The sequence below is a fragment of the Jaculus jaculus genome, chromosome 13 (genome assembly GCF_020740685.1).
Source record: "Jaculus jaculus isolate mJacJac1 chromosome 13, mJacJac1.mat.Y.cur, whole genome shotgun sequence".
NCBI lineage: Eukaryota > Metazoa > Chordata > Mammalia > Rodentia > Dipodidae > Jaculus > Jaculus jaculus.
The window spans coordinates 5,467,099-5,490,257 of record NC_059114.1 but is presented as its reverse complement, the minus strand read 5'-3'; the positions used below and the strand labels follow the sequence as shown (position 1 = coordinate 5,490,257).

The 23,159-nt window shown below is 46.3% G+C and overlaps 1 protein-coding gene across 7 annotated transcripts in view; it reads right to left on the bottom strand.

Moving 5' to 3' along the window:
- The window catches only part of Specc1l (sperm antigen with calponin homology and coiled-coil domains 1 like), a 99,216-nt gene that overhangs the window by 49,886 nt on the left and 26,171 nt on the right, over positions 1–23,159 (bottom strand). For all 7 annotated transcript variants that reach the window (XM_045132082.1, XM_045132077.1, XM_045132079.1 and 4 more), the window contains 3 exons: positions 17,300–17,453; positions 8,085–9,718; positions 6,729–6,936 (listed from right to left, as the gene is read on the bottom strand). In XM_045132082.1, coding sequence (XP_044988017.1) covers positions 6,729–6,936; positions 8,085–9,718; positions 17,300–17,423 — 1,966 coding nt within the window. In that variant the 5' untranslated portion in view covers positions 17,424–17,453. The remainder of the gene's footprint in view (positions 1–6,728; positions 6,937–8,084; positions 9,719–17,299; positions 17,454–23,159) is intronic.

The following is a 23,159-nucleotide window of genomic DNA, read 5'->3' as shown; positions in this document are numbered from 1 at the left end:
GCCGCAGAAAATTGCTTAGATATTTTTGGAAGAAAAATTACATAAGCAGAAGTGATGGACTATTTGAAAATATCAACAGGACCTGATTCAATGTGCATTAAAAGATTATATTTCAAAGTGTGTGGGTTTTGTTGTTTGTTGTTTTTTTTTGAAAAGTCATCACTTCACATACTGTTTAGAGATGACAACCAGCTTTTTAAACAGGAACACCATAGTGTCTGGCCACCACTTTAGTGTCACGCTGTATCGAACACCTCCAGTGTTTTGAATTCCATGAGTATACATTCAACTCTCCTGGGGCTGGCTCTGCAACATCTTCTAGCCAATCCACACACATCTGTCCCTTTTATTCTCACTGGCAAAACGGTGACCGGGGGGAGACGCAGACCTGTGACAGTGAGTAGATCGCAGCGACAGGCAGCACAGATGGTTTCCAGGTTTCATGGTGACAAGCAGTTCGACAGCAGACAATCCCCCACACACAGACTGCTTCTGAAGGACAGGCTTCTGGAAGGGACTATCATAGCAGTGCCCTTCTCAACTTCCGAGCAGCACTCTCAGAGGCCACGGCAAGCATCCTACTTTCACGGCGTGCGGATACGCCACGTCCTCTCCTCTTCCCAATTTCTCCGCTGGCGTAGTTTTACTTGGGGCTTCCCTTGCTTTCCACTAAGTCTCAAACATCGGTTAGGGACATCTAGGCTGGTTCCATTTCCCAGCTATTGCGAATAGAGCAGCAGTAAACATGGTTAAGCATGTAACTCTAAGGGAGTGAGACGAGTCCTTAGGATGTATGCCTAGGAGTGCTGTAGCTGGGCCATATGGAAGATCTATTTTTAGCTGTCTTAGGAATCTCCACACTGATTTCCACAGTGGCTGGACCAGACTGCATTCCCACCAACAGTGTAGAAGGGTCCCTCTTTTCAGCATCCTTGCCAGCATTTATGGTCATTTGTTTTCATGATGGTAGCCAATCTGACAGGAGGGAGATGGAATCTCAATGTAGTTTTAATCTGCATTCCCCTGATGACTAGTGACGGAGAACATTTTTTTAGATATTTATATGCCATCTGTATTTCTTCTTTTGAGAATACTCCAATTAGTTCCATAGCCCATTTTGGGATTGTTTGATTTCTTATTAATTTTTTGAGTTCTTTGTATATCCCAGATATTAATTAATTATGTATAGCTGGTAAATATTTCCTCCCATTCTGTAGGCTGCCTCTTTGCTCTATTCACAGTGTCCTTTGCTGTACAAAAGCTTTGCAATTTCATGAGGTCCCAGTGATTGATCAGTGGTTTTATTTCCTGAGCAACTGGGGTTATATTCAGAAAGCCTTTGCTAATACCAATATGCTACTTTTTCCTCTAGCAGTTTCAGAGTTTCAGGTCTGATATTAAGGTCTTTGATCCCTTTGGACTTAACTCTTGTGCATGGAGAAAGGATCTATTTTCATCCTTTTACATATCGATAACTAGTTTTCCCAACACCATTTGTTGAAGAGGTGTTCTTTTCTCCCATGAGTATTTTTGTTGAAGATCAGTTGGCTATTACTGCCTGGACTTACATCTTGGTCCTCTATTCTGTTCCATTGATCTACATGTGTGTTTTGGTGACAGAGCCATGCTGGTTTTGTTACTATGGCTCTGTAATACAGGTTAAAAACAGGTATGAATGGAATTTCAAAGGGGAAAGTGGGGGGGGGAGGGAATTACCATGGGATTTTTTTTATAATCATAGAAAATGTTAATAAAAATTAAAACATTAAAATTAAAATAAAGAAAACGGGTATGGTGATACCACCAGCCTTATTTTTGTTACTCAAAATTGTTTTAGATATTTGAGGTCTTCTGTGCTTCCAAATGAATTTTAGGATTGTATTTTCTACTTCTGTGAAGAATGCCATTGGAATTTTGATGGGGATTGCATCAAATGTGTAGGCTGCTTTTGGTAAGATTGCCATTTTTACAATATTGATTCTTCCGATCCAAGAACAGGAATGTCTTTCCATTTCCTAGTGTCTTCTGCAATTTCTTGCTCGACTGTTTTAAGTTTTCATTGTAGAGATCCTTAACTTCCTTGGTAAGGTTTATTTCAAGGTACTTTATTTTTGACGCAGTTATGAATGGGAATGATTCTCTGATTTTATTCGCAGTATGTTTGTTGTTAGCATATAGGAAGGCTACTGATTTCTGTGTGTTTATTTTGTATCCTGGTACATGGTTCTAGGTATTTATTATCTCCAACAGTTTGGTGGTAGTCTTTAGGGTCCTTTATGTATAGAATCATATCATCTGCAAATAATGATAACTTTATCTCTTCCTTTCCAATTTGTATCCCTTTAATGTGCTTCTCTTGTCTTATTACTTTGGCTAAGACTTTCAGTACAATATTAAAGTGGGGACAGTGGACACCCTTGTCTTGTTCCTGATTTTAGTGGAAAAGCTTCAGGTTTTTCTCCATTTAGTATTATGTTGGCTATAGGTTTGTCATAAATAGGCTTTACTGTGTCGAGATATGTTCCTTCTGTTCCCAGTTTCTGTAGGACTTTTAGCATGAAGGGACATTGAATTTTGACAAATGCTTTTTCTGCATCTATTGAGATGATCATGTGATTTTTGTCCTTCAATCCACTTATATAGTGTATGATATTTATTGATTTGCGTATGGTGAACCATCCTGAACTGCAGTGGGATGAGTGTATTCTTCTGGCTTAGATGTGAAAGCCAACAGCTAGTGCACCGAGGGCCAGGTCTACACTGTGTGTGGTGCTCACACAATTTTCCATGTGACACTATCTTGTGAGTTGTCAATGCTCTATTTGTTTCCTTCTATTATTTTTCTCATTGTTCCTCAGGTTGGATGTGTACTGAGTCATCTTCAAGTTCACTGGCTCCCCGGGATAGTCAGACTGAGGTTTAAGTGACTTAGGAAGTGTTAGGCACTGCACGTTAACTTTCAGCACCTGCTTGCTCCGTGCCATCGTTTGTACTTCTGTGGACGTTCTTCACTTGCTCCTTCACCACAGCATGTTTGGCTCTACATTCTTTTTCATATTTTATTTATTTGAGAGAGAGAGAAAGAGGCAGAGAGAGAGAGGGATGGAGGGAGAGAAAGAGGAAGGGAAAGAATGGGCGCACCAGGGCCTCTAGCCACTGCAAACGAATTAGACATGTGCACCCCTTGTGTGTCTGGCTTATGTGGGTCCTGGGGTGTTGAACCTGTGTCCTTTGGCTTTGCAGGTAAGCACCTTAACCGCTAAGCCATCCCTCCAACACATGGCTCTACATTCTTGACAATGACAACCACTCCAAAATCCTGTCCACTAAGTCCAAGGTCAGGAATTAATCTGAGAACAGACTATTCAATGAACACAGGGTTTCTCTGGGGAATGACAAAAAGGTTCTAAGATTAATTTTTTTGTGATGGTTTTAAAACACTTCACAGAAGAAAATCTTGCTTTCTCAAGTAACAATATTTCCTGTCATAAAGTTTCTACATTATGTGCTGATAGCATCTATCCCAAAAATGGGAGAATTCTCAAAGAAAAAAAAAATTAACTCTCATCAACCTACAGAGATCTAACAAACATAATGTGTGAGAGTCATTTAGATTCTGGTAAACTTGGAAAACTTAATAAGCAAAAGACAAAAATCAAAGCATAGTGGCACATGCCAGTAATCTTAGAACTCTGGAGACCAAGAGACAGGAGGATCATGAGTTCAAGACGTGCCTGGATTACCAAGCAAGATCCTGCCTCAAAAGTATATAAACAAATAAATAAATAAAAGCAGGTGAATACATCAAACTAGGGTAGGGGATGGAACTCAGCAGTAGAGAGCTCACCTAGCACCTAAAGGCCCCCAACTCAACCCAAGCACTGTCCAAAAAAAAAAGTAATGATAACAAAAATTAAAAACAATAAATAAGCCAGGTACAATGGCACACACCTTTAATCCCAGTACTCAGGGAGCAGAGGTAGGAGGATCACTGTGAGGTCGAGGGTACCCTACACAGTTAATTTCAGGTCAGCCTGAACCAAAGTGAGACCCTACCTCAAAAAAACAAACAAAAAAAAAGGTTAGGAAGGACTCGAACTAAGGTGAAGAACTGTATAGCAGGTAAAAACACCAAAAGGCATCCCAAATTTTGGGCAAATTAACAAAAATAAAGTTATATGCATATCCAAAAATTGTTTGGAAGAGAAGCTATATGAATTTTCACAAGTTGATTTGGGTTTTGGTTCTTTGTTTAGTAACTCCATACACTGTTCATGGACTGTTTGTAGCTGTCCCAGGAAATCTTGTTCACCAAACGTCTTTCTAGCTACTACCCCAGGTACCACAAGGTGTCACTCTCCCAGAGCTCAAAACCACCAGACAGTAAGCGCAAAGGGCAGAGAGCCAGGGTACTGTGTGGACAATGAGCTGAACTCCCAGGTTCACTTGCAAAACCTGAGAATCTCTATGTGAAAGAAGCAGAACTAGATGAAGTCTCTCAACTTCAAAATACAAAATAATCATCAACTGAAGGGATTTGGGGCTTGTTTGCTTGCTTTTTGCTTCTGAGACAGGGTCTTGCCATGCAGCCTAGTCTATCTTAGAACGCCTCTCCTGCCTCCCGAGTGCTGGTCTGCAGACCAATGACACAAAGCCTGGCCCATTTCTGAGCACTGCAGCCTCTGCCCTGGCCTGTCTGAGCACTGCAGCCTCTGCCCTGGCCTGTCTGAGCACTGCAGCCTCTGCCCTGGCCTCTCTGAGCACTGCAGCCTCTGCTCTGGCCTCTCTGAGCACTGCAGCCTCTGCTCTGGCCTCTCTGAGCACTGCAGCCTCTGCCCTGGCCTCTCTGAGCACTGCAGCCTCTGCCCTGGCCTCTCTGAGCACTGCAGCCTCTGCTCTGGCCTCTCTGAGCACTGCAGCCTCTGCTCTGGCCTCTCTGAGCACTGCAGCCTCTGCCCTGGCCTCTCTGAGCACTGCAGCCTCTGCATTTTTTCTTTTTTTCTTTCTTTCTTTTTTTTTTTTTTTTTTTTGGTCCACCTGATGCTTCTCTGTGATTGGAAGAGGCTTGGTCGGAACACAGCCACAGCACCAGTCTGTCCAGTACCTGCGAGCCTCTGTCACTCACACGAGGATCCAATATGCTGCTCGGTTTTCCCACTACGTAGATTCCTCCTTACCTATTTCTCACTTGGAACTAAAAAACACCTCATGGGAAAGTATTTGAAGGTCATGGAAATATTTTGTTTCACATCAAAATTTCTACACAGAAATGCTTTGTACCATTTTTTCAACTTCCTAAATCCAAAATATTTAGAAAACTTCATATACATTTACTTTAGAAAAGCATGGGCTGTGGAGATGGCTCAACAGTTCAAGGCACCTGTGTGTCAGCGCTCACAGGCAACAGGAGGGAATCGGACGCTCACAGGCAGCAACAGCAAGTGAGACCCTGTCTCAAAAGCATGTAAAACGCCGGGCGTGGTGGCACAGGCCTTTAATCCCAGCACTCGGGAGGCAGAAGTAGGAGGATCGCCGTGAGTTCGAGGCCACCCTGAGACTCCATAGTGAATTCCAGGGCAGCCTGGGCTACAGTGAGACCCTATCTCGAAAAACCAAAAAAAAAAAAAGCAAGCAGAAGCCGAGGAAAAACACTTCTGGGGCTGGAGAGATGGCCTAGTGGTAAAGGCGCTTGCCTGTGAAGCCTAAGGACCCAGGTGTGATTTCCAGGACCCACGTAAGCCAGATGCACATAGTGGCACATGTGTCTGGAGGTCATTTGAGGTGGCTAGAGGCCCTGGCATGCCCATTCTCTCTCCCTCCCTCTCTCTGCCTCTTTCTCTCTCAAATAAATAAGTAATTTAAACAACACTCCAAGGTTGTCCTCTGACCTGCACATATGCAATATGGGGACACCCACGCCCCTGCACATATACACACACAAATAAAAAATAATGTTTCAAAACATTCATGAAAGAAAACAAAACAAACTTAAAACCTGAGATTTAATTTCACCATGATAGTATTTTCAGGATAAGTAGAAGTCAGACAAATAAAAAAACACCTGTGTCTCACACTTAGCATGCTACAGGATTAATAATTTTCTGTCTCAATACACTGCAACCACTTCAAGTAAATAATAAATGGCTTTTCTTAAGATCTAGAACACAATAAATGGCCCTCCCCATTAGCTTTTTACTTAACTAGGAAAAATTTTGAAGTAATGCTCCCAGGCTGGGGAGAGTTTGGGAGATAAAGAACTTGCCCAACAATTCAGACCCAGCACTCACTGAGCACTGGGCGCCTGTGGCAAGCTGCTTACAATGCCAGCGTTCGGGAGACAGAGCGCCCAGGCTGGCTGGCCAGACCAGCTGACTCAGTGAGCCGCAGCACGGGGAGAAGCACGGCTTCAGGAACACAGGAACGAAGGGCAGCGCCGCTGATGAAAACACCCAGCATCTAACTGTGGCCTCCATGTGCATGTGCACACACGTGCAGCCTGACACGCACACATGCACACCACACACAAATAAACAAAGTAATGCTTCTACTGAGCCCCCAAATTATCACTAATATGATTTGATTTTTTTTTTTTTTTTTTTTTTTGCTTATGTGTGTTTCCTCTGCACGCTTTCTGTGAACTACGTGCGAGTCAGAAGAACCCGTCATCACTAAACAGGAACATGCTCAAAGGTAAGGCAAAACGAGGAGGACAGGCTCTCGTCACTTACTCTCCAAGTCAGAAATAATGAGGTTGTCATGAAGCTTCACGGCCCGATGCTGCTCTACTTCATCTTCCAGTTCAAAGATGGTCTCTTTCATGTCACTCCGCTCGGTCTCTTTTTCCTCCAGCTCTGATCGTAGTTTTTCTAATGTCATATTCAAATCTTCAATTTGTTTCTTGGCTTCTTCTTGGAAAGCTCGATATTCATCTTCTACCTACAGAAAGTTGGTGACAGGATCAGGGAAGGGCAGGCGACGGGAGCAGAGAAGGTGACCGCCACAGCTAACCAGCACGCTGCTCGGGAAGCAGCTCGCCCGGCTACGCGCACACACACCGCAAAAAGTGGGAGACGGCGCTCCCCAGCCGTGCCCGAGGCTTCCTAACACACCTTTGCTGAGAGTTCACTACGGCATCACCGAACCTCAACAGGAATTTTTGTAAATTTCCCCTTCTCTGAAGTTTGGACGAAAAGCACATGTTTGATTAATGATTAACATGCTTGACAAAAATGCTGTCACTGTAAGTGTAAGAAAACTGTGTGAGAAATGACATCTTTGCTAAGGTATTAATTCACAGAGCCCCTAACACTCAGGCTGCATGAAATAACACACATCTCTCAAACCGTATCTCACAAAGTGATCACTAAAACAAACTAAAATCTAAGTGGTCCAAATTTTAACCAAAGATACACTAGAATTTCTCCCTTTGAAACAAAACACTGATACAAGTTGAGACAGAATAACTAATTTATGCAATAATAGGATAAAGACGCCTGGCCAGAACACCAGCTCCTGAGCACTTAGGAAGCCGCACACTGTGTCTTCACTACAAGGGCAGCCTGTGGGAAGGGGACCAGTCGGAGGGATCACTCCAAGGCCTCTGCCAGTACTGAAACCTGGACTCCAAGAAACAGGAGAGCCTATACTCTGAAACTATTAACTCACCGTAGAACTCGAAAAGCCACAGCTACGGCCGGATGTGAGGTGGCAGACACTGCCAACTACTGTTGACTGAAATCCTGGCTCACTATCTTATGCCATGGTATATTACAGGATATAAAATTCCATGGCACTGGCCCATGGGCAAAACCAGAACAAGAGACAAGTTCTGGTGTTCATTGTAACTGTAGCCCATTCTCTAGCAGACAAAAGAAATAGAAATGAAATTGGAATAGAAGTGACATTTGTTTTTTTACTCTGTTCTACTAACAAAAGGCCATTGCCAAGTTAAAAAAAAACCAAAAAACAAAAAACACTGCCACAAATAAAAACCTCTGACACATTCAATGAGCACTCTGGTTCACAGCAAGCTGCACTGCGTGGCGGCTGCACGGTGCCGGGCCAGAGCATCTCTGCAGCAGTACCTTAGCAATGGTGTCCTGCAGTCGATTGGCATCATTCCGGGTATGGGCCAGATCTTCCTGCAAGCTGCTGGCCAAAGTCTCTGCCTTTTCTTTGTCCCGCCGGACGCTCTCCAGGAGGTCCTGAATGTCAGACTTATCTCCAGAGTTGTGGATGGAGTACAGCTCGGTCACTTTCTGCTTCTCCTGCTCCAGCTGCGCCTTCAGACGATTCATCTCTATCTGGTCACTGGCCACGGTGGCCTTGTACTCCTCCAGCGTGACCGCCAGGGCGGCTTTGCTCTTCTGCTCAGACTCGAAGATGCGCTCCATGTGGTGGCTGCGCTCCTTCAGCGCCCCGATCATCTCCTGGGCCTCCTTGTTGTCCTGCTCAGCCATCTTCAGGGTGTTGCTCAGGTGCTGCTGCACGCCCAGAAGCTGCTCGCGCTCGAAGCGGGCGTTCTCCGCCAGGTCCACGTAGCGCTGCTCCAGTTCCACGTAGCGGCCGCTCTTCACGTCCTCGTCGGCGACGTAAGAGACGTGATGCTCGTCGAGCAGGGAGCGGAAGTACTCGATCTGCCGGCTGAAGTGTTCCAACTTATCGCTCTGCTGACACAAGGACTCCATGAGGATGACCTTCTCCTCCCCAAGCCTCTCGTTCTCGCTGTTCAGCTCCTGGGTGATCTGCTGCAGGTCGGCGAGCTCCTGCAGCGTGGCCTGAAGCTCCTCGCTGGTGCTGTGCTGGTTCTCCTCCATCTGGTGAATCCGCTCGGTCAAGCAAGCAACAGACACCTCGCTCGCGTTCCCGCTGCTCCCCTTGCGAGAGCGCTCTACGCTGGGGACGCCCTCCGACTCCGAGGAGGACGGAGCATCCAGGGCGTCGTCGCTCGAGGTGAGGGGCTGGTACACCTCGCTGCACTCACTGTCTAGGTTGTCCATAGAGGTGCTGTGCCGATGGTCCATGAGCGTGTTCTCATCCTGACTCAAGAGGTCCTCCACGGACCCCGGCGCGGAGCCTTCCACGGAAGACGTCAGAGTGCCCCCTCCGTCACTCTGGTTACCTGCGGTGATCTCCGGGCTCAGGGACTGATAGCCGAACAGCTTCTCAGAACTGTCGAGCCTCTGCTCCAGGGAAAAGCCCAGGGCGTTCAGCCTGTCCTTCAACATTCGGTTTTCATTTTTCAGCTGGTTGAGCTCTTCACGGATGGCGGTGTTCTGCTCCTGTAACTGCAGCAGTGTGGACTCGACGTCAGTGGGCTGGTGAGCAACGCTGGCCTCCTTCTCCTCAGACTTCTCGTCGCCCTCCCCGGGATCTTCGCTAATGCCCAGCTGGGCACGCATATCTCGGAGCTCATTTCGCAAATGTAAAATCTCCACGTCCTTTGTTTTTGCCAGAGTGAGCAGATCTTTCACTTTGGCTTCCAAAGCAGCTTTGTCGCTGATCTGGTTGTCCGACTTGGACTTGCTCATGCGGACGTCACATTCCGCAGCAGTACGACTGCGGGAGCGTTTCCCCAACGACACCTCATTAGCGCCCTGGGCGGCTGAAGGCAGCTTCCTGTTCTGGGTCAGTCGGGTCCGTTCACGCAATCTTTCTCTGTTAGAACTGGACTCCTTTGCACCAGCAGAAGTGCTCCGTTTGGCTGACGAACTTGTGCCTACAGGTTTAGAATAGAGAATTAAATGCAAATTCATCACCAACAAAAATGTGTACAGTTCTACAAGTGCGTGTGTGCGCGCGCGCGTGTGTGTGTGTAAGGACAGATGGATGGATTTGTGTATAGGTCTACTGAGGTAAAAGCTAAGCATCAACACTGATGTCGCCCTATATGGTTATCTTAAAAGTAAATGTCTTTGAAACCAGGAGATCATCATTTTATTTCTTCCTTTCTTTCAGGAGTTCATCTTTTGGTGAGCTATGAAAAAGAAGAGTTATACATTTAATTTTATCTTTTAAATGGGTAAATTTCATGGAGTATGAATTATATCTCAATATGGCTATTAAAAAGATATGCGCATTCACTGAAATCTAAAAGCAGGACCTGAAACAGTTGGCCAGGGCATAATATCCTAGGACAAGCTAAATGAAGATTACTCTTTCGATTAACCAGTCAGGTGACCAGCTGCAGAAACAGAGTGCGGAGCGATTACAGGTGAACAGGAAGGAAAAGACAGCCTTGGAATAAACCAAGAATTGAGGCCACTTACAAGAAACACAATAAACCTGGGCAGGTGGCTCAGCAGTAAAGATGCTTGCTTACAAGTCTGCTGGCCTGGGTTCCATTCCCCAATACCCACCTAAAGCCACCAGGCACAAAGTGGCACAATTTTTTTCAATTTGTTTGTTTTGATTTTTTATAAATATTTATTTATTTATTTATTTGAGAGAGAAAGAGGCAGATAGGAGAGAGAACGGGCATGCCAGGGCCTCTAGCCACCACAAACTCCAGACACCTGCACCACCTTTTACAGCCGGCGTTATGTGGATGCTAGGGAGTTGAACTCGGGTCCTTGCACTTTGCAGGCAAGCCCCTTAACCACTCAAGTCATCTCTCCAGTCCCTGTTTTTATTTTTATTTATTTGCTTATTTATTTGACAGAGTAAGAGGGGGAGAGACAGAAAGAGAGAAGAGAGGAAGGGAAGGAGGCAGGGAGAATAGACGCACCAGAGCCTTCAGCCACTGCAAACGAACTCCAGACGCATGTGTCCCTTGTGCATCTGGCTAACGTGGGTCCTGGGGAATCAAACATGGCTTTGTAGGCAAACACCCTAACCGCTAAGCCATCCCTCCAGCCCCTATTTTTAAAATTTATTTTGAGAGAGAGAGAGAATGGGTGCAACAGAACCTTCAGCCGCTGTGAACAAACTCCAGAAACAGGAAAAAGGAAATGTTTTGGGGGAAAAAAAAAGATGCTACATTGACAGAACAGGTGCTGTGTGACAGAACTCGGACCTAAAACTGAAACATTCTCGCTCCAAGAAGGAGGGAGGCTCTTGAGACTCAGGACCTAACCCTATGTGAGAAAGCAGAGACTTACCAGGTCCTGGGCGCGTCCTTCCCAAGGCCAGAGAAGCAGGAAACCACGGCCCATGGGGAGACTCTGGCTGCCCACAAGGACAGAGTACTCCAGAGATGCAGCTTCCATGAGCACCACCCAGGATGGGGCGAGACTCTGTGGTGACGCAGCTGCCTTTGAGTCACCCACACTCCTGTAAGTAACCCCAGTAATCTCACTAGTGCACCAAAGCCGGATTTTGATACAATCAAGCTTTAGTCTGTCATTTGCACCCTGTCTGGGGTGAAAAGGGAGGGGGGTGTGTGTGTGTGTGTGTGTGTGTGTGTGTGTGTCTGTTTTCTCTCCAGAGAGAAGGTTTCACATAGTAAGGGGAGGGGAGGAGAAGGGCACAGAGCAGTAGGAGAGGGTCTGGGAAGGCAGAGCAAGGGGGGCGTAAGAGGGACACAGTAAGAAAGGACAAAGACCAGGGAGCCTGTGACCAATTTCGAAGGCAGAAGGATTAGGAGAAATAAGTGCAAACAGAGACAGAGGGAAGGATGGTGTGACGCCTCACCCCACACACGTCGACTCTCTTCCCCATATCTACAAATGCATGGTACCATCTTACTGAAGCCCTAACCCTTGTCATAGAAGGACAGTCTCTGACTGATGGAGACAAAAGGAAGGGAGGGTGCTGAGGGGGCTCAATGTAAAGAACGCTTGGTATTAAGCATGAAGGCCTTCTCAGCCAGAGGCTGCCAAGTGTGACTCCCCAGAAGCCATGTAAAAACCCGAGGCTGGGCTGGAGAGATGGCTGAGCAGATAAGACACTTGTCTGCAAAGCTTAAGGACACAGGTTTGATTACCCAGTACCCATATCAGCCAGATACACAAGGCAGCACATGCACCAGGAGTTTGTTTGCAGAGGCTAGAGGCCCTGGTGCACCCATTCTCACCCTCCCTCCCTTTCTCTTTCCCTCTCTCTCTCTCTCTCTCTCTCAAATAAATAAATAAATTTAAATGCTGCGGCACATGCACACATGTCCATGACCCCAGTCTGGGGTGGGGCAGGAAGTCGAGAGAATCACTAGGGCTTGTTGACTAACAGCAGCTCTGGGTTGAGGGAGAGATTCTGTCTCAGAGAGGCATGTGGGTGACTGATGAGAGAAAGAAATCGAGTGTTCCCTGCTGGTCTCCTCATGCACGCACACCTGCACACACTCCACACCACAGCACATACACTCCACACACACAGCAAAAAGGGGCTGGAGAGATGGCTTAGCAGTTAAGGCATTTGCCTGCAAAACCAAAGGATCCCGGTTCAATTCTCAAGGACCCACATAAGCCAGATGCACAAGGTAGTGCATCCATCTGGAGTTCATTTGCTATGGCAGCTTTGGCACACCCATTCTTTCCCCTTGCTCTCTCAAATAAACAAATAAAATATATTTTTTTAAAAAGAAGAAGAAAGGAGGGGCTAAAGAGATGGCTTAGTGGTTAAGGTGCTTGCCTGCAAAGCCTAAGGACCCAGGTTCAATTCCCTAGTACCCACATAAGTCAGATGCACATGTTGGTACATGTGTCTAGAGTTTATTTGTAGTGACTAGAGATTCTAGTGTGCCTATTCTCTCCCTCCCTCCCCCAACCCCCACCTATTCCTCTCTGTTAAATAAATAAATATTTTAAAAAGAACAGGAGCCCAAACAAAGGCAAAAATTGAACATGCCCTAAAGTGTAACAGCTAAAAATACAAAGAGCCAAGTGTGGTGGTGCACACCTTTAATACCAGCACTCCACTTGGGAGCAGAGGTAAAAGAATCACTGTGAGTTCAAGGCCACCCTGAGACTACATAGTGAATTCCAGGTCAGTCTGGGCTAGAGCAAGACCCTATCTCAAAAACAAAAACAAACCAAAAAACGAAAGAGAGTATGAGACAGGGCAGAGAGAAGAGCAACCCATCCCGGAACTGCGGTGGTGAGTGACCAGGCCAAGTACTCCAAAGCAACCTTGGGCACCACCAGGACTCAGGAAAGGGAAAGCAAATGGACTGGAGAGTAAGGCTGCTGGTGGTGAGGAACTGGGTACCTCTGACACCCGAATGCTGAAGCCCAGATGTCCAGAATGTCAGAGTGTAACTACATTTACAGACAGGGTAACTGAGGCAAGCAGGCAATTAGGTTCAGGTAGGGCTATTAGTGTAGCCCTGTTCCAATACGACCAGTGCCCTTATAAACAGATTAGGACAGGGTCACAGCGATGGTCGTGCGGGTACACAGGGAGAAGGCAGCAATGGAGAAGCTAAGCAGAGAGGACCCAGGACAACATGACTCACAACAGAGGTTCCAGAATCACGAAAAATACATTTCTGTTGAATAAGCCACCCAGGCTATCCAGGGCGTTTTAAGATGGCATCACTAGAAGAGGAAATCGACGCACAAATCTGAACTGGGACATCTAATACACAAAGGTGATGAATGAATCCTGAACTCAAGTGCATACACCAACAGAAAACCACATCTGCACCCACACAGACTCCCCTCCCCAATCCTAAGGCTGGAGAAAGAGAGAGACAGAGAGTTAAATGGGGCAAGGGTCTCAGGCTTGGCGGTGAGACGGGAAAGCTTCAGATCTTGTTCTGCCACCAGGTTTGTCCCCACAACCAGGTACAAAATGGGTCCTCAATAAGTATCCACCGAGTAAATGAATGGATGGATGGCCTTGGGCAAGACAGTTAAGCTTAGCTTTAAGTATAGTTTTCTCTTCAATGAGGATAAAAACAGTTTATACTTCATAGGATCAAATAATACTTGTAAAAAATAATAATGCCTATAAAAAGTAAATAAAGACTGAAGTATTCTCTCTTGTTAGTCACACCACACCACTATTAATTAACTGTGGCGCATGACCTAGAACGCAAGGAAAGAATGCCAAAGGTCAAAGGGGTGAGGGGTTGTTAGGAACCTGGGCTAGGAAAGTGGAGCACTAACAGCAGAGGCCACGGGCCAGACGACATGAGGACAAAGAGTGATTTGACGTGAGTGTGCCGCTAGCTCCCAGGGTCTGTGTGATCATGTGATCCTCGTCAGGCTTCACATGGACCGCCGTGCACCCCTCACGCCCTTTACACTGAGTAGGGTGCACCTCTCATCAACTTTCCCTCTCTTTCCAACTTCCTTTTCACATTATATCTTCCTTATCCTCTCCTTTTATTTACTTTTTGTTAATAATATTTTCCACTTATCTGCAAGGAGGGAGAGAGAAAGAGAGAGAGAGAGAGAATGGGCATGCTAGGGCCTCCAGCCACTGCAAATGAACTCCAGACGCATGTGCTACCTTGTCCATCTGGTTATGTGGATTCTAGGAAATAAAACCTGGGTCCTTTGGCTTTACAGGCAAGTACCTTAACCACTAAGCCATCTCTCCAGCCCACAAAATTTTCTTTTCTTTTTTTCTTTTTTTTTAGCCTCAATCACCTCTAAACTCTTTAGAACCTATCAGTACCCAGTACTCCTCTCCTGGGTACTTTTGCCACCAAAATCTTTTTCAAGGTTAACACTAGACCCCATCTTAACCCACTCCACTCCCCCTTCTGAAGAATCCAAGCCCTAGCAAATTCCTTATCAGCCTTGCCAGTCTATGCTAGTCTATTCACCAACAGTTCCTGAAGTCAAGGAGAGCACTGTTGTTAATTCACAACTATGAAATTCACAACAATCACTCTTGCTGTTAGTATTTTCTTCTGGGGGTAATACAGAGGCCACACCAGGCACCTTGAGGTCCTGGACTGAGCATGTAACTCCCGAACTACACACTTAAGAATACAGCTAATAAAAGAAACAGAAAATCAAGATGTACAAATCCCAATGCAGTAATACAAAAAATGCAAAAATTCAGGGCAACATAACATCTCCAAAAATTATAAACCCAAGTAAATGGCCTCCAACAACAGTGAATTACATGAAATAACAGAGAATCCAAAAGAATAATTATAAGAATTTTCAAAGATCAAAGAACACAGGGCTGGAGAGAATGGCTCAGTGCTTAAAGGCCTGGCAGTCTGGGTTCAAATTCTCAGTACCTATGTACAGCCAGATGCACAAAGTGGTACATGCATCTGGAGTTCATTTACAATGGCAAGAGGCCCTGACATAACCCATATTGTCTCTTTTTCTCCTTGTAAATAGATAAATTTTTGAAAGAGAAAAACTCCTGGAGGAATCCTGATAGCACAGGCTATGCAAGCAAGAACCTTTAATCACTGAGCCCCAGTAACAAGATTTCTCAACAAAAACATTAAAAAGACAGGAGAGCTGGGAATGGTGTATTTCACATTTACAGGGTTGCTTCCAACCCAGACTATTATACCCAGCAAAGCTACCTGTCATAATAGAAAGAGAAGACAACTTCCTTTTTTAAAAGGTTTTGTTTACTAGAGAGAGCGAGTGAGAGCGAGAGCAAGAGAATGTGTGTGTGCATGTCAGGACCTCTTGCCACTGAAAATTAACTTCAGACATATGTGCCCCTTTGTATGTCTGGCTTTTTGTGAGTCCTGGGGAATTGAGCTCAGGGTGGCAAGCTTTGCAAGTAAGTGCCTTTAACGACTGAGCAATCATCTCAGCCAGAAAAAAAATTAAAAACAACTTTCTATGATTAAAAAAAAAAAAAAAAAAAACAGGCTAAATAGCCAGGTGTGGTGACACACACCTTTAATGCCAGCACTCAGGAGGCAGAGGTAGGAGGATTGCCATGAGTTCAAGGCCACCCTGAGATGACATAGTGAATTCAGGTCAGCCTTGGCTAGAGCGAGACCCTACCTCGAAAAACAAAACAAAACAAAACAAAAAAAGGCTAAAGGAATCCATGACCACCGAGGCAGCTCTGCAGAAACTACTTGAAGGAATTCTTCAGACTTGAGAGAGGGAAAAGCATGTAGAGGGATAGAAAAACATAAAGCATTATAAATATTAATCAGAAAAGATAAAGAATGCCCCTTCCTATTAGTTAAGGGAATAACCCAACGTAAGGCCGTTACAATTCGAAGCACGCATGTGCTGGGTGCACCCACTTCACTCAACCGCCACCGCTAGGTACAGAACCACAGACAAGCCCAAGCACAGCTCGAGTGGAACTTGATGGACCCCATCTCTCTACTAACTAGTTAAAACAAAGCACTGATGGAACTTGATGGAACCCTATCTCTCTACTACAGTGATACTATTGCCAAAGCTCCTGGGTGTCCAACAGAAGTGGACGGTGAGACCCCACTGCTGAAGACACCGTTACGTGCCAGGCACATGACACTGAGAAACACTGGAACTGAGCTGGAGCCTCTTTCCACAGGGGGAAACTCGCGGCTGGCACCAAAAACCTAGTCAGAAGCCCATGGCTGGGAAGGTCACAGGCCCTAGAAGGGAAGCTCCTGTTGTTTAGCTAAATGCTGTGCTTATCAAACCACCACTTAAATATTTATGCTTCTGGCCACAGATTAGTGCTGCTCTCACTTTTGGCCAGAGAAGCTTCATTTCTGGGGATGGACGTTGAGTACTGGGAAGACTCACAACTGGTAAAGTGCTGAGGAGAAGTGACTGTTGAGTGCTCAGCACTAAGTGAGGCATCTCTACCTCCTCGCCCTCGAAGGAATAAGGAGCATGGTGGGAGACTGGGCGGAAAGAATGTAAGAGCCAGAGGCTGGGAAGGAGTGTTCTGCAACCCTGTCCTCTGAACATGAAGTGACGGTGGCTTTCCTGGACTGTCTGCATCTGTTGTCACTGGCACAATACTGGACCCATCGACATTTCATCATAGGTGATGGAGAAGGGCAAAAAAAGTACAAAAGAAGAGACATGAAACAAGTGGAAATTTAAATGCTTAAGTAATTTTTTGATCTAAAGGATAATTGGCAATTATTTAGAGCTCATATTGGTATTGAGACTATTTTTAAAATCATCTTATCTTTCAAAGACAACGAAGTATTTCTGAATGAAATTATGTGCTGTCTGGAGTTTGCTTCAAAATAAGTACGGGGGCTGGGATAGAATGCAGTAGTGGAGGGCTTGCTGACCATATGCTGAGACACACTGGGCTTGATTCTGAGCACACAAATCACTGTGTGCCTATGTGTGTGCATGCATGCATGCACACACATACGTACACACAGTGAGAGAAGGTGGGCATGAGGCAGCGAGCAGTGGCGGCGAGTGCCGAGCGCGGGCGAGGCGTAGGGGAGTGCGCGGCGCCGTACCTGTGCTGACCCGGGGCTTGCTCTCCACGGGGGTCATGGCCGGGCCGGGGGCCGACGGGGCCGAGGCTGCGCCCGTGCTTTTCTTCCCTTTGACACCATTCGTCGCTGTCACTCCTGCAGCCATTCCAGCCAAGAGGTCGTCATTGCTCTTGGTCTAGAAACAGAGAAAACGAAAACAAAGTGAGGGGCCGGAGAGATGGTTCCGTGGCTAAGGTGCTTCCCTGCGAAGCCTAAGGACCCAGGTTCGGCTCTCCAAACCCATGTAAGCCAGATGCACAAGGTCACATGTGCACAAAAGATGGCGCGCACATCTAGAGTTTGACTGCAGTGGCTGGAGGCCCTAGCATGCCAATTTTCTCTCTCCTGCATGTGCACTCTCTCTAGTAAAAAAAAATGTAGGGCCGGGCATGGTGGTGCATGTCTTTAATCTCAACACTCAGGAGAGCGAGGTAGGAGGATTGCCATGAGTTCAAGGCCACTCTGAGATTGGCACTTGCCTGCAAAGCCAAAGAACCTAGGTTTGATTTCCCAGGACCTGTATAAGACAGATACACAAGATGGCACATGTGTCTGGAGTTCGTTTGCAGTGGCTGAAGGCCCTGGAGTACCCATTCTCTCTGTCTCTCTCAAATAAATTTTTTAAAAATTTATGTGCGTGTGTGTGTGTGTGTGTGTGTGTGTGTGTGTGTGTAGAGACAGAGAATGTGTGCACACATGAGCGAGCACTTAATGGTTAAAGCGCTTGCTTACAAAACCTAAGGACCCATGTTAGATCTTTACAGATACCACATAAGCCAGATGCACAAAGGTGTGCAAGCTGAAGGTCACACATGCCCACTAGGTGGCACACGTCTGGAGTTTAATTGTGGTACCTGAAGCCCTGGTGCACCAATTCTGTCTCTCTCTTGCACACGCATGCTCTCTCTCTTTCTAATATGTATATGGGATGAAGAGATGGCTCAATGGTTAAGGCACCTGTCTGCAAAGCCTAACGATCCAGATTCAATTCCCCAGTACTCACATAAAGTCAGATGCACAGTGGCGCATGCATTTGGAGTTTGTTCTCACTGCAGTGGCTGGAGGCCCTGGCATACCCATTCTCATTCTCTCTCTATCATCTCTATCTCTGCTTGCAAAAAAAAAATTTTTTTAGCCAGACATGCTGGTGCACTCCTTTAATCCCAGTGCTTAGAAGCAGAGGTAGTAGAATCACCGCAAGTTCAAGGCCACCCTGAAACTACATAGTGAATTCCAGGTCAGCCTGGGCTAGGGTGAAACCCTACCTTGAAAAAAAAAAAAATTTTTAAATATACCATCTTTTTGAAAAGAAAAATTACATTGATTATGGAATCTGCTTTAAGATTGTTATTGATTTCAGAAAAACAATGAAAACTTGTTTTTACTTCTGTTTTGTTTGTTTGTTTTTGTCTTTTCAAGGTAGGATCTCACTCTGGCCCAGGCTGACCTGGAATTCACTATGTACTCTCAGGCTGGCCTCGAACTCTCGGTGATCCTCCTACCTCTGCCTCCTGAGTGCTGAGATTAAAGGCGTGCGCCACCAGCTCGGCTGTTTTTACTTCTTGAAATGAATAAAAGAGGAGATAAGCTTCATTAAAAACTTTAGCCACTTTTAGCCAGGCGTGGTCGTATGTGCTGGCGGCGCACGCCTTTAATCTCAGCACTCAGGAGGCAGAGGTAGGAGGATCACCGAGAGTTCGAGGCCAGCCTGAGAGTACATAGTGAATTCCAGGTCAGCCTGGGCCAGAGTGAGACCCTACCTTAAAAAAAATGCATTTTTAAACTTTTTAATTGACAGCTTCCATAACTATCAGCAATAAATTATAATTCCCTCCCTTCCCAACTTCCCCCCTCAGAAATCCACCCTCTGTCATATCCCCTTCCTCTCAATTGTTGTTTTTATTTTTGTTTTTGAGGTTGTTTTGAACCCAAGCTGACCTGGCCCCCAAAAATGACTTTCTAATAAAAGAACCAAAAGCTTTTCTCCCTTTAATGGAAAGGTAAAAATTAACAAATTGATTTCTGCTGTTATCTGGCTGAAGCCATCATTTCTCTTAAGTGATCATAATGAATTCACTTCTACAAATTAACCTCTCGACTTTCTTGTGCTTCCAAATCATCTTTCACACTGTTAAGATTTAAATTTATCTTCAACCTAAATTTTTTCCTCCATATCTTGAAAATTCTCTCATCATAATTTAATCTGAAAAATGCCTTACATAGTCATGTGAAAAAGAAACCTGACACTGGTCACACTTCTCTGGCTGCCATTTGCCTGTGGGACGCTGAGTCACAAGGCATTAAAGGCCTGCGCCACCATGCCTGGCTCTAACAGAATTTTTTTTTAAAGCCTTTACTTTTATTTATTTATTTATTTATTTATTTATTTATTTATTTATTTATTTATTTATATAAGACAGAGAGAGGGAGAGAGAGAGTGAGAATGGGCACTCCAGGGCCTCTAGCCACTGTAAACGAACTCCAGACACATGTGCCATGTTGCAATTCGGTTCACACTGCTCGTAGGAATCACCCAACTAAGAGCAGCTTGTGGGAAAAAGAGGTTTATTTTGGCTTACAGGCTCGAGGGGAAAAATGACAACATGAGCAGAGGGTGGACACCATCCCCTGGCCAACATAAGGTGGACAACAGCAAAAGGGGAGTGTGCCAAACACTGGCATGGGAATACTGTTATAACACCCATAAGACTCCCCCAAACAATACACCCCCTCCAGAAGGCTTTAATTTCCAACTGCCATCAGCTGGGGACATAGCCTCAAGAACGCCTGAGTTTATGGGGGACGCCTGAATCCAACCACCACATACCACCATGTGCATCTGGCTAACGTGGGACCTGGAGAATGAAACCAGGGTCCTTAGACTTCACAGGCACGTGCCTTGACCACTAAGCCATGTCTCCAGCCCCTAACAGAAAAATTTTAAAGCAATTTGTGCATGGTGGCACATGCAACAAGCAACATGAAACACAGCAAGACCTCATCTGTAGAAGCAGAAAAAAAGCAAATACAAGAAGGTGCTCAGTCTCACTGATAGAAACACAATCACAAATTGAAACCACCACGTCACCCTTCCGCAGGCAGCACTGAGTGAAGAGGACACTGCAAGGGCGGTGTGGGCACCGGGCCTGCACACGGCTCCCTCTCTGAGAAGTGACCTTTTTGACTTTTAAAACTACGCAGAAAGCCGGGCGTGGTGGCGCACGCCTTTAATCCCAGCACTCGGGAGGCAGAGGTAGGAGGATCGCCGTGAGTTCAAGGCCACCCTGAGACTCTGTAGTGAATTCCAGGTCAGCCTGGGCTAGAGTGAGACCCTACCTCGAAAAACCAAAAAAAAAAAATTAAAAATAAATAAAAAATAAAACTACGCAGGCTTAGCAGCGAAAGTCTGCATGCAGCTGCTCTTTTTCTCTTTTCCCCCCTCGCTGGGGACTGAACCCAGGCCTCATGCTCACTAGGCGAGTTCCCTACCACGAGCTGAGAAGCGAGGCGGCCCACAGGTAAAGCTGGGCATGTACACACCGCGCGCTGCGAGTCAGCGTCCCCGCGCACGTGCGCTGCTCTGAACGCAAGGTGCCCAGGTGGCGGCGGTTGGGGACGTGAAGCTGGGCTGGCGGTGTGCGGCTGGGGTGTGGACTTTGACCGGCTCTGCTCTTAATGCCACTTGTTCCTTGCTGTGGCAGAGGTGATGTCCAGCCTCCATTCACGACATGCTTTCCCTGCCACCGTGGAGTCGGACAGCCAACACACACCCTTTCCTCCCACCAGCTGCTTTCACTCAGGGTTGTCGGCAGCAGCACAAAGGTAGCGGCGTCAGCGCCCGAGCACCCGCGCATCTCACCCTGGCTAGATGCGGGACAAGCACCCGCGCATCTCACCCTGGCTAGATGCGGGACAAGCACCCGCGCATCTCACCCTGGCTAGATGCGGAACAAGCAGAAAGGCGCAGACGGGAACTACGAGCTGTGAGTGAAAAGGTTCCTAACAACACTGGACTCAACAGCCGCACAGTGGAGAGTCCCACAGCCCCCAACACCGCATGGAGATGAAGGCCCACTCCTCCCAGCAGCTCCCAGAGGAGCTGCTCATACTCAACCATAAGGGTAAGAACCCAGACACGGCGCGGTGGTGCACACCTTTAATCTCAGCACTCAGGAGGCAGAGGTAGAAGGATCGCTGTGAGTTTGGGGCCACCCTGAGACAATTTAGTGAATCTTGGGTCAGCCTGAGCTCGAGTGAGAGCCTACCTTGAAAAACAATAACAAACACAAACAAACAAAGGAACAGTTTATGGTTGCATTTATTTATCTGAAGATCCAAACAGGGGCTGGAGATATGGCTTAGCAGTTAAGGCATTTGCCTGCAAGGCCGAAGGACCCAGGTTTGATCCCCATTGCCCACATACGCCAGATGGCCAGGTGGCGCATGCGTCTGGAGCTGTTTACAGTGAATGAAGGCCCGTTTGCGCCCATTCTCTCTCCATGTGCCTCTTCTCTCTCTCTCAAATAAAAGTTTTTTAAAAAAGATCCAAATCTGGCAGTTAATTTCTGGTGCTGGGTGTTGGTGAGGACAAACAAGGCAGCTGGGGCGGGGGGTTGTTTCCTGCCCTGGACGGTGGTGGCAGCCTCACCTGACAATGATTCGCTAAGCTCAGACTACGCTGTGCACAGCTCCGTCGGCAGCTGCTTGACACTGGGAAGACGGAACAGAAACAGCCCTGCATGCTCCAGTTTCCGCCTCACACTAAGCTGTTTCTTCAGACTCTGCTGTTTTCCCTTTCTTTTCATTTTGCAAGATTCTATAAATAAATATGCCATCCCAACTCCTATCAACAATCAAAAAATGACATTGACGGGCTGGAGAGATGGCTTAGAGGTTAAACGCTTGCCTGTGAAGCCAAGGACCTCAGTTCGAGGCTCGGTTCCCCAGGTCCCACGTTAGCCAGATGCACAAGGGGGCGCAAGTGTCTGGAGTTCGTTTGCAGAGGCTGGAGGCCCTGGTGCACCCATCTCTCCTCCCATCTCTCTCTCTCTCTCTCACTCTCAAATAAATAAATAAAAATAACAAAATAAATGACATTGATAAAGGTACACATTAGCCTACATTTTATAACAGATGCAAAATGAAACAATTTGATAAAAATATTACAGGTGCAATGAATTACATACCACAACCAAGTGTTACATTCTTCTCAAGGTCAGGTGTAAGTTTCCTAGTCTGCACATTACCCCACATTTTACATTTCAAGTTTCAGAAATGAGGTGTGTCACAGTGTCGGCTTTTTCTGATCTTTTTTTCCCTAGGTAAGCATTCTGCCACTGAGCTGCCACCCTGACCTGTGAACATTTCCCTGCATATTGCATGTGGGAGTGCGTGTCCACGTGTGGGGGTGTGCAGGCGCATGGGTGGGCGAACGTGCAGGCTAACATGTCTTCCTTGAGTCCCTCATCTTATTACTGATGCCAGGTCTTTCGCTGGAGCACAAAGAGCTTACCAACGTGGCTAGACTAGAGTCTAGCCCCCCACTGCCCCAGGGATCCCCGCCTCTGCCTCCCCAGTGCTGGAACCCAGACAGCCACCATGTCCACCTGGCACAGACAAGAATGGGCATCTGAACTCAGATCCTCACACTTGTGTGGAAAGATCTTTATCCACGGAGCTTCTGTAATGTAAAACTATGATCACCAGTAGTCACAGGGTTTTCTCAGTTATTCAGATTCTAACTGAAGTCTAGTAGCTCCCACCTATGAAATTGTAGAATTTTTTTCCCAGTATACTGGCCACAAACACCTGAACACTATGCAAGCCCTAGAAGATGAAGGCA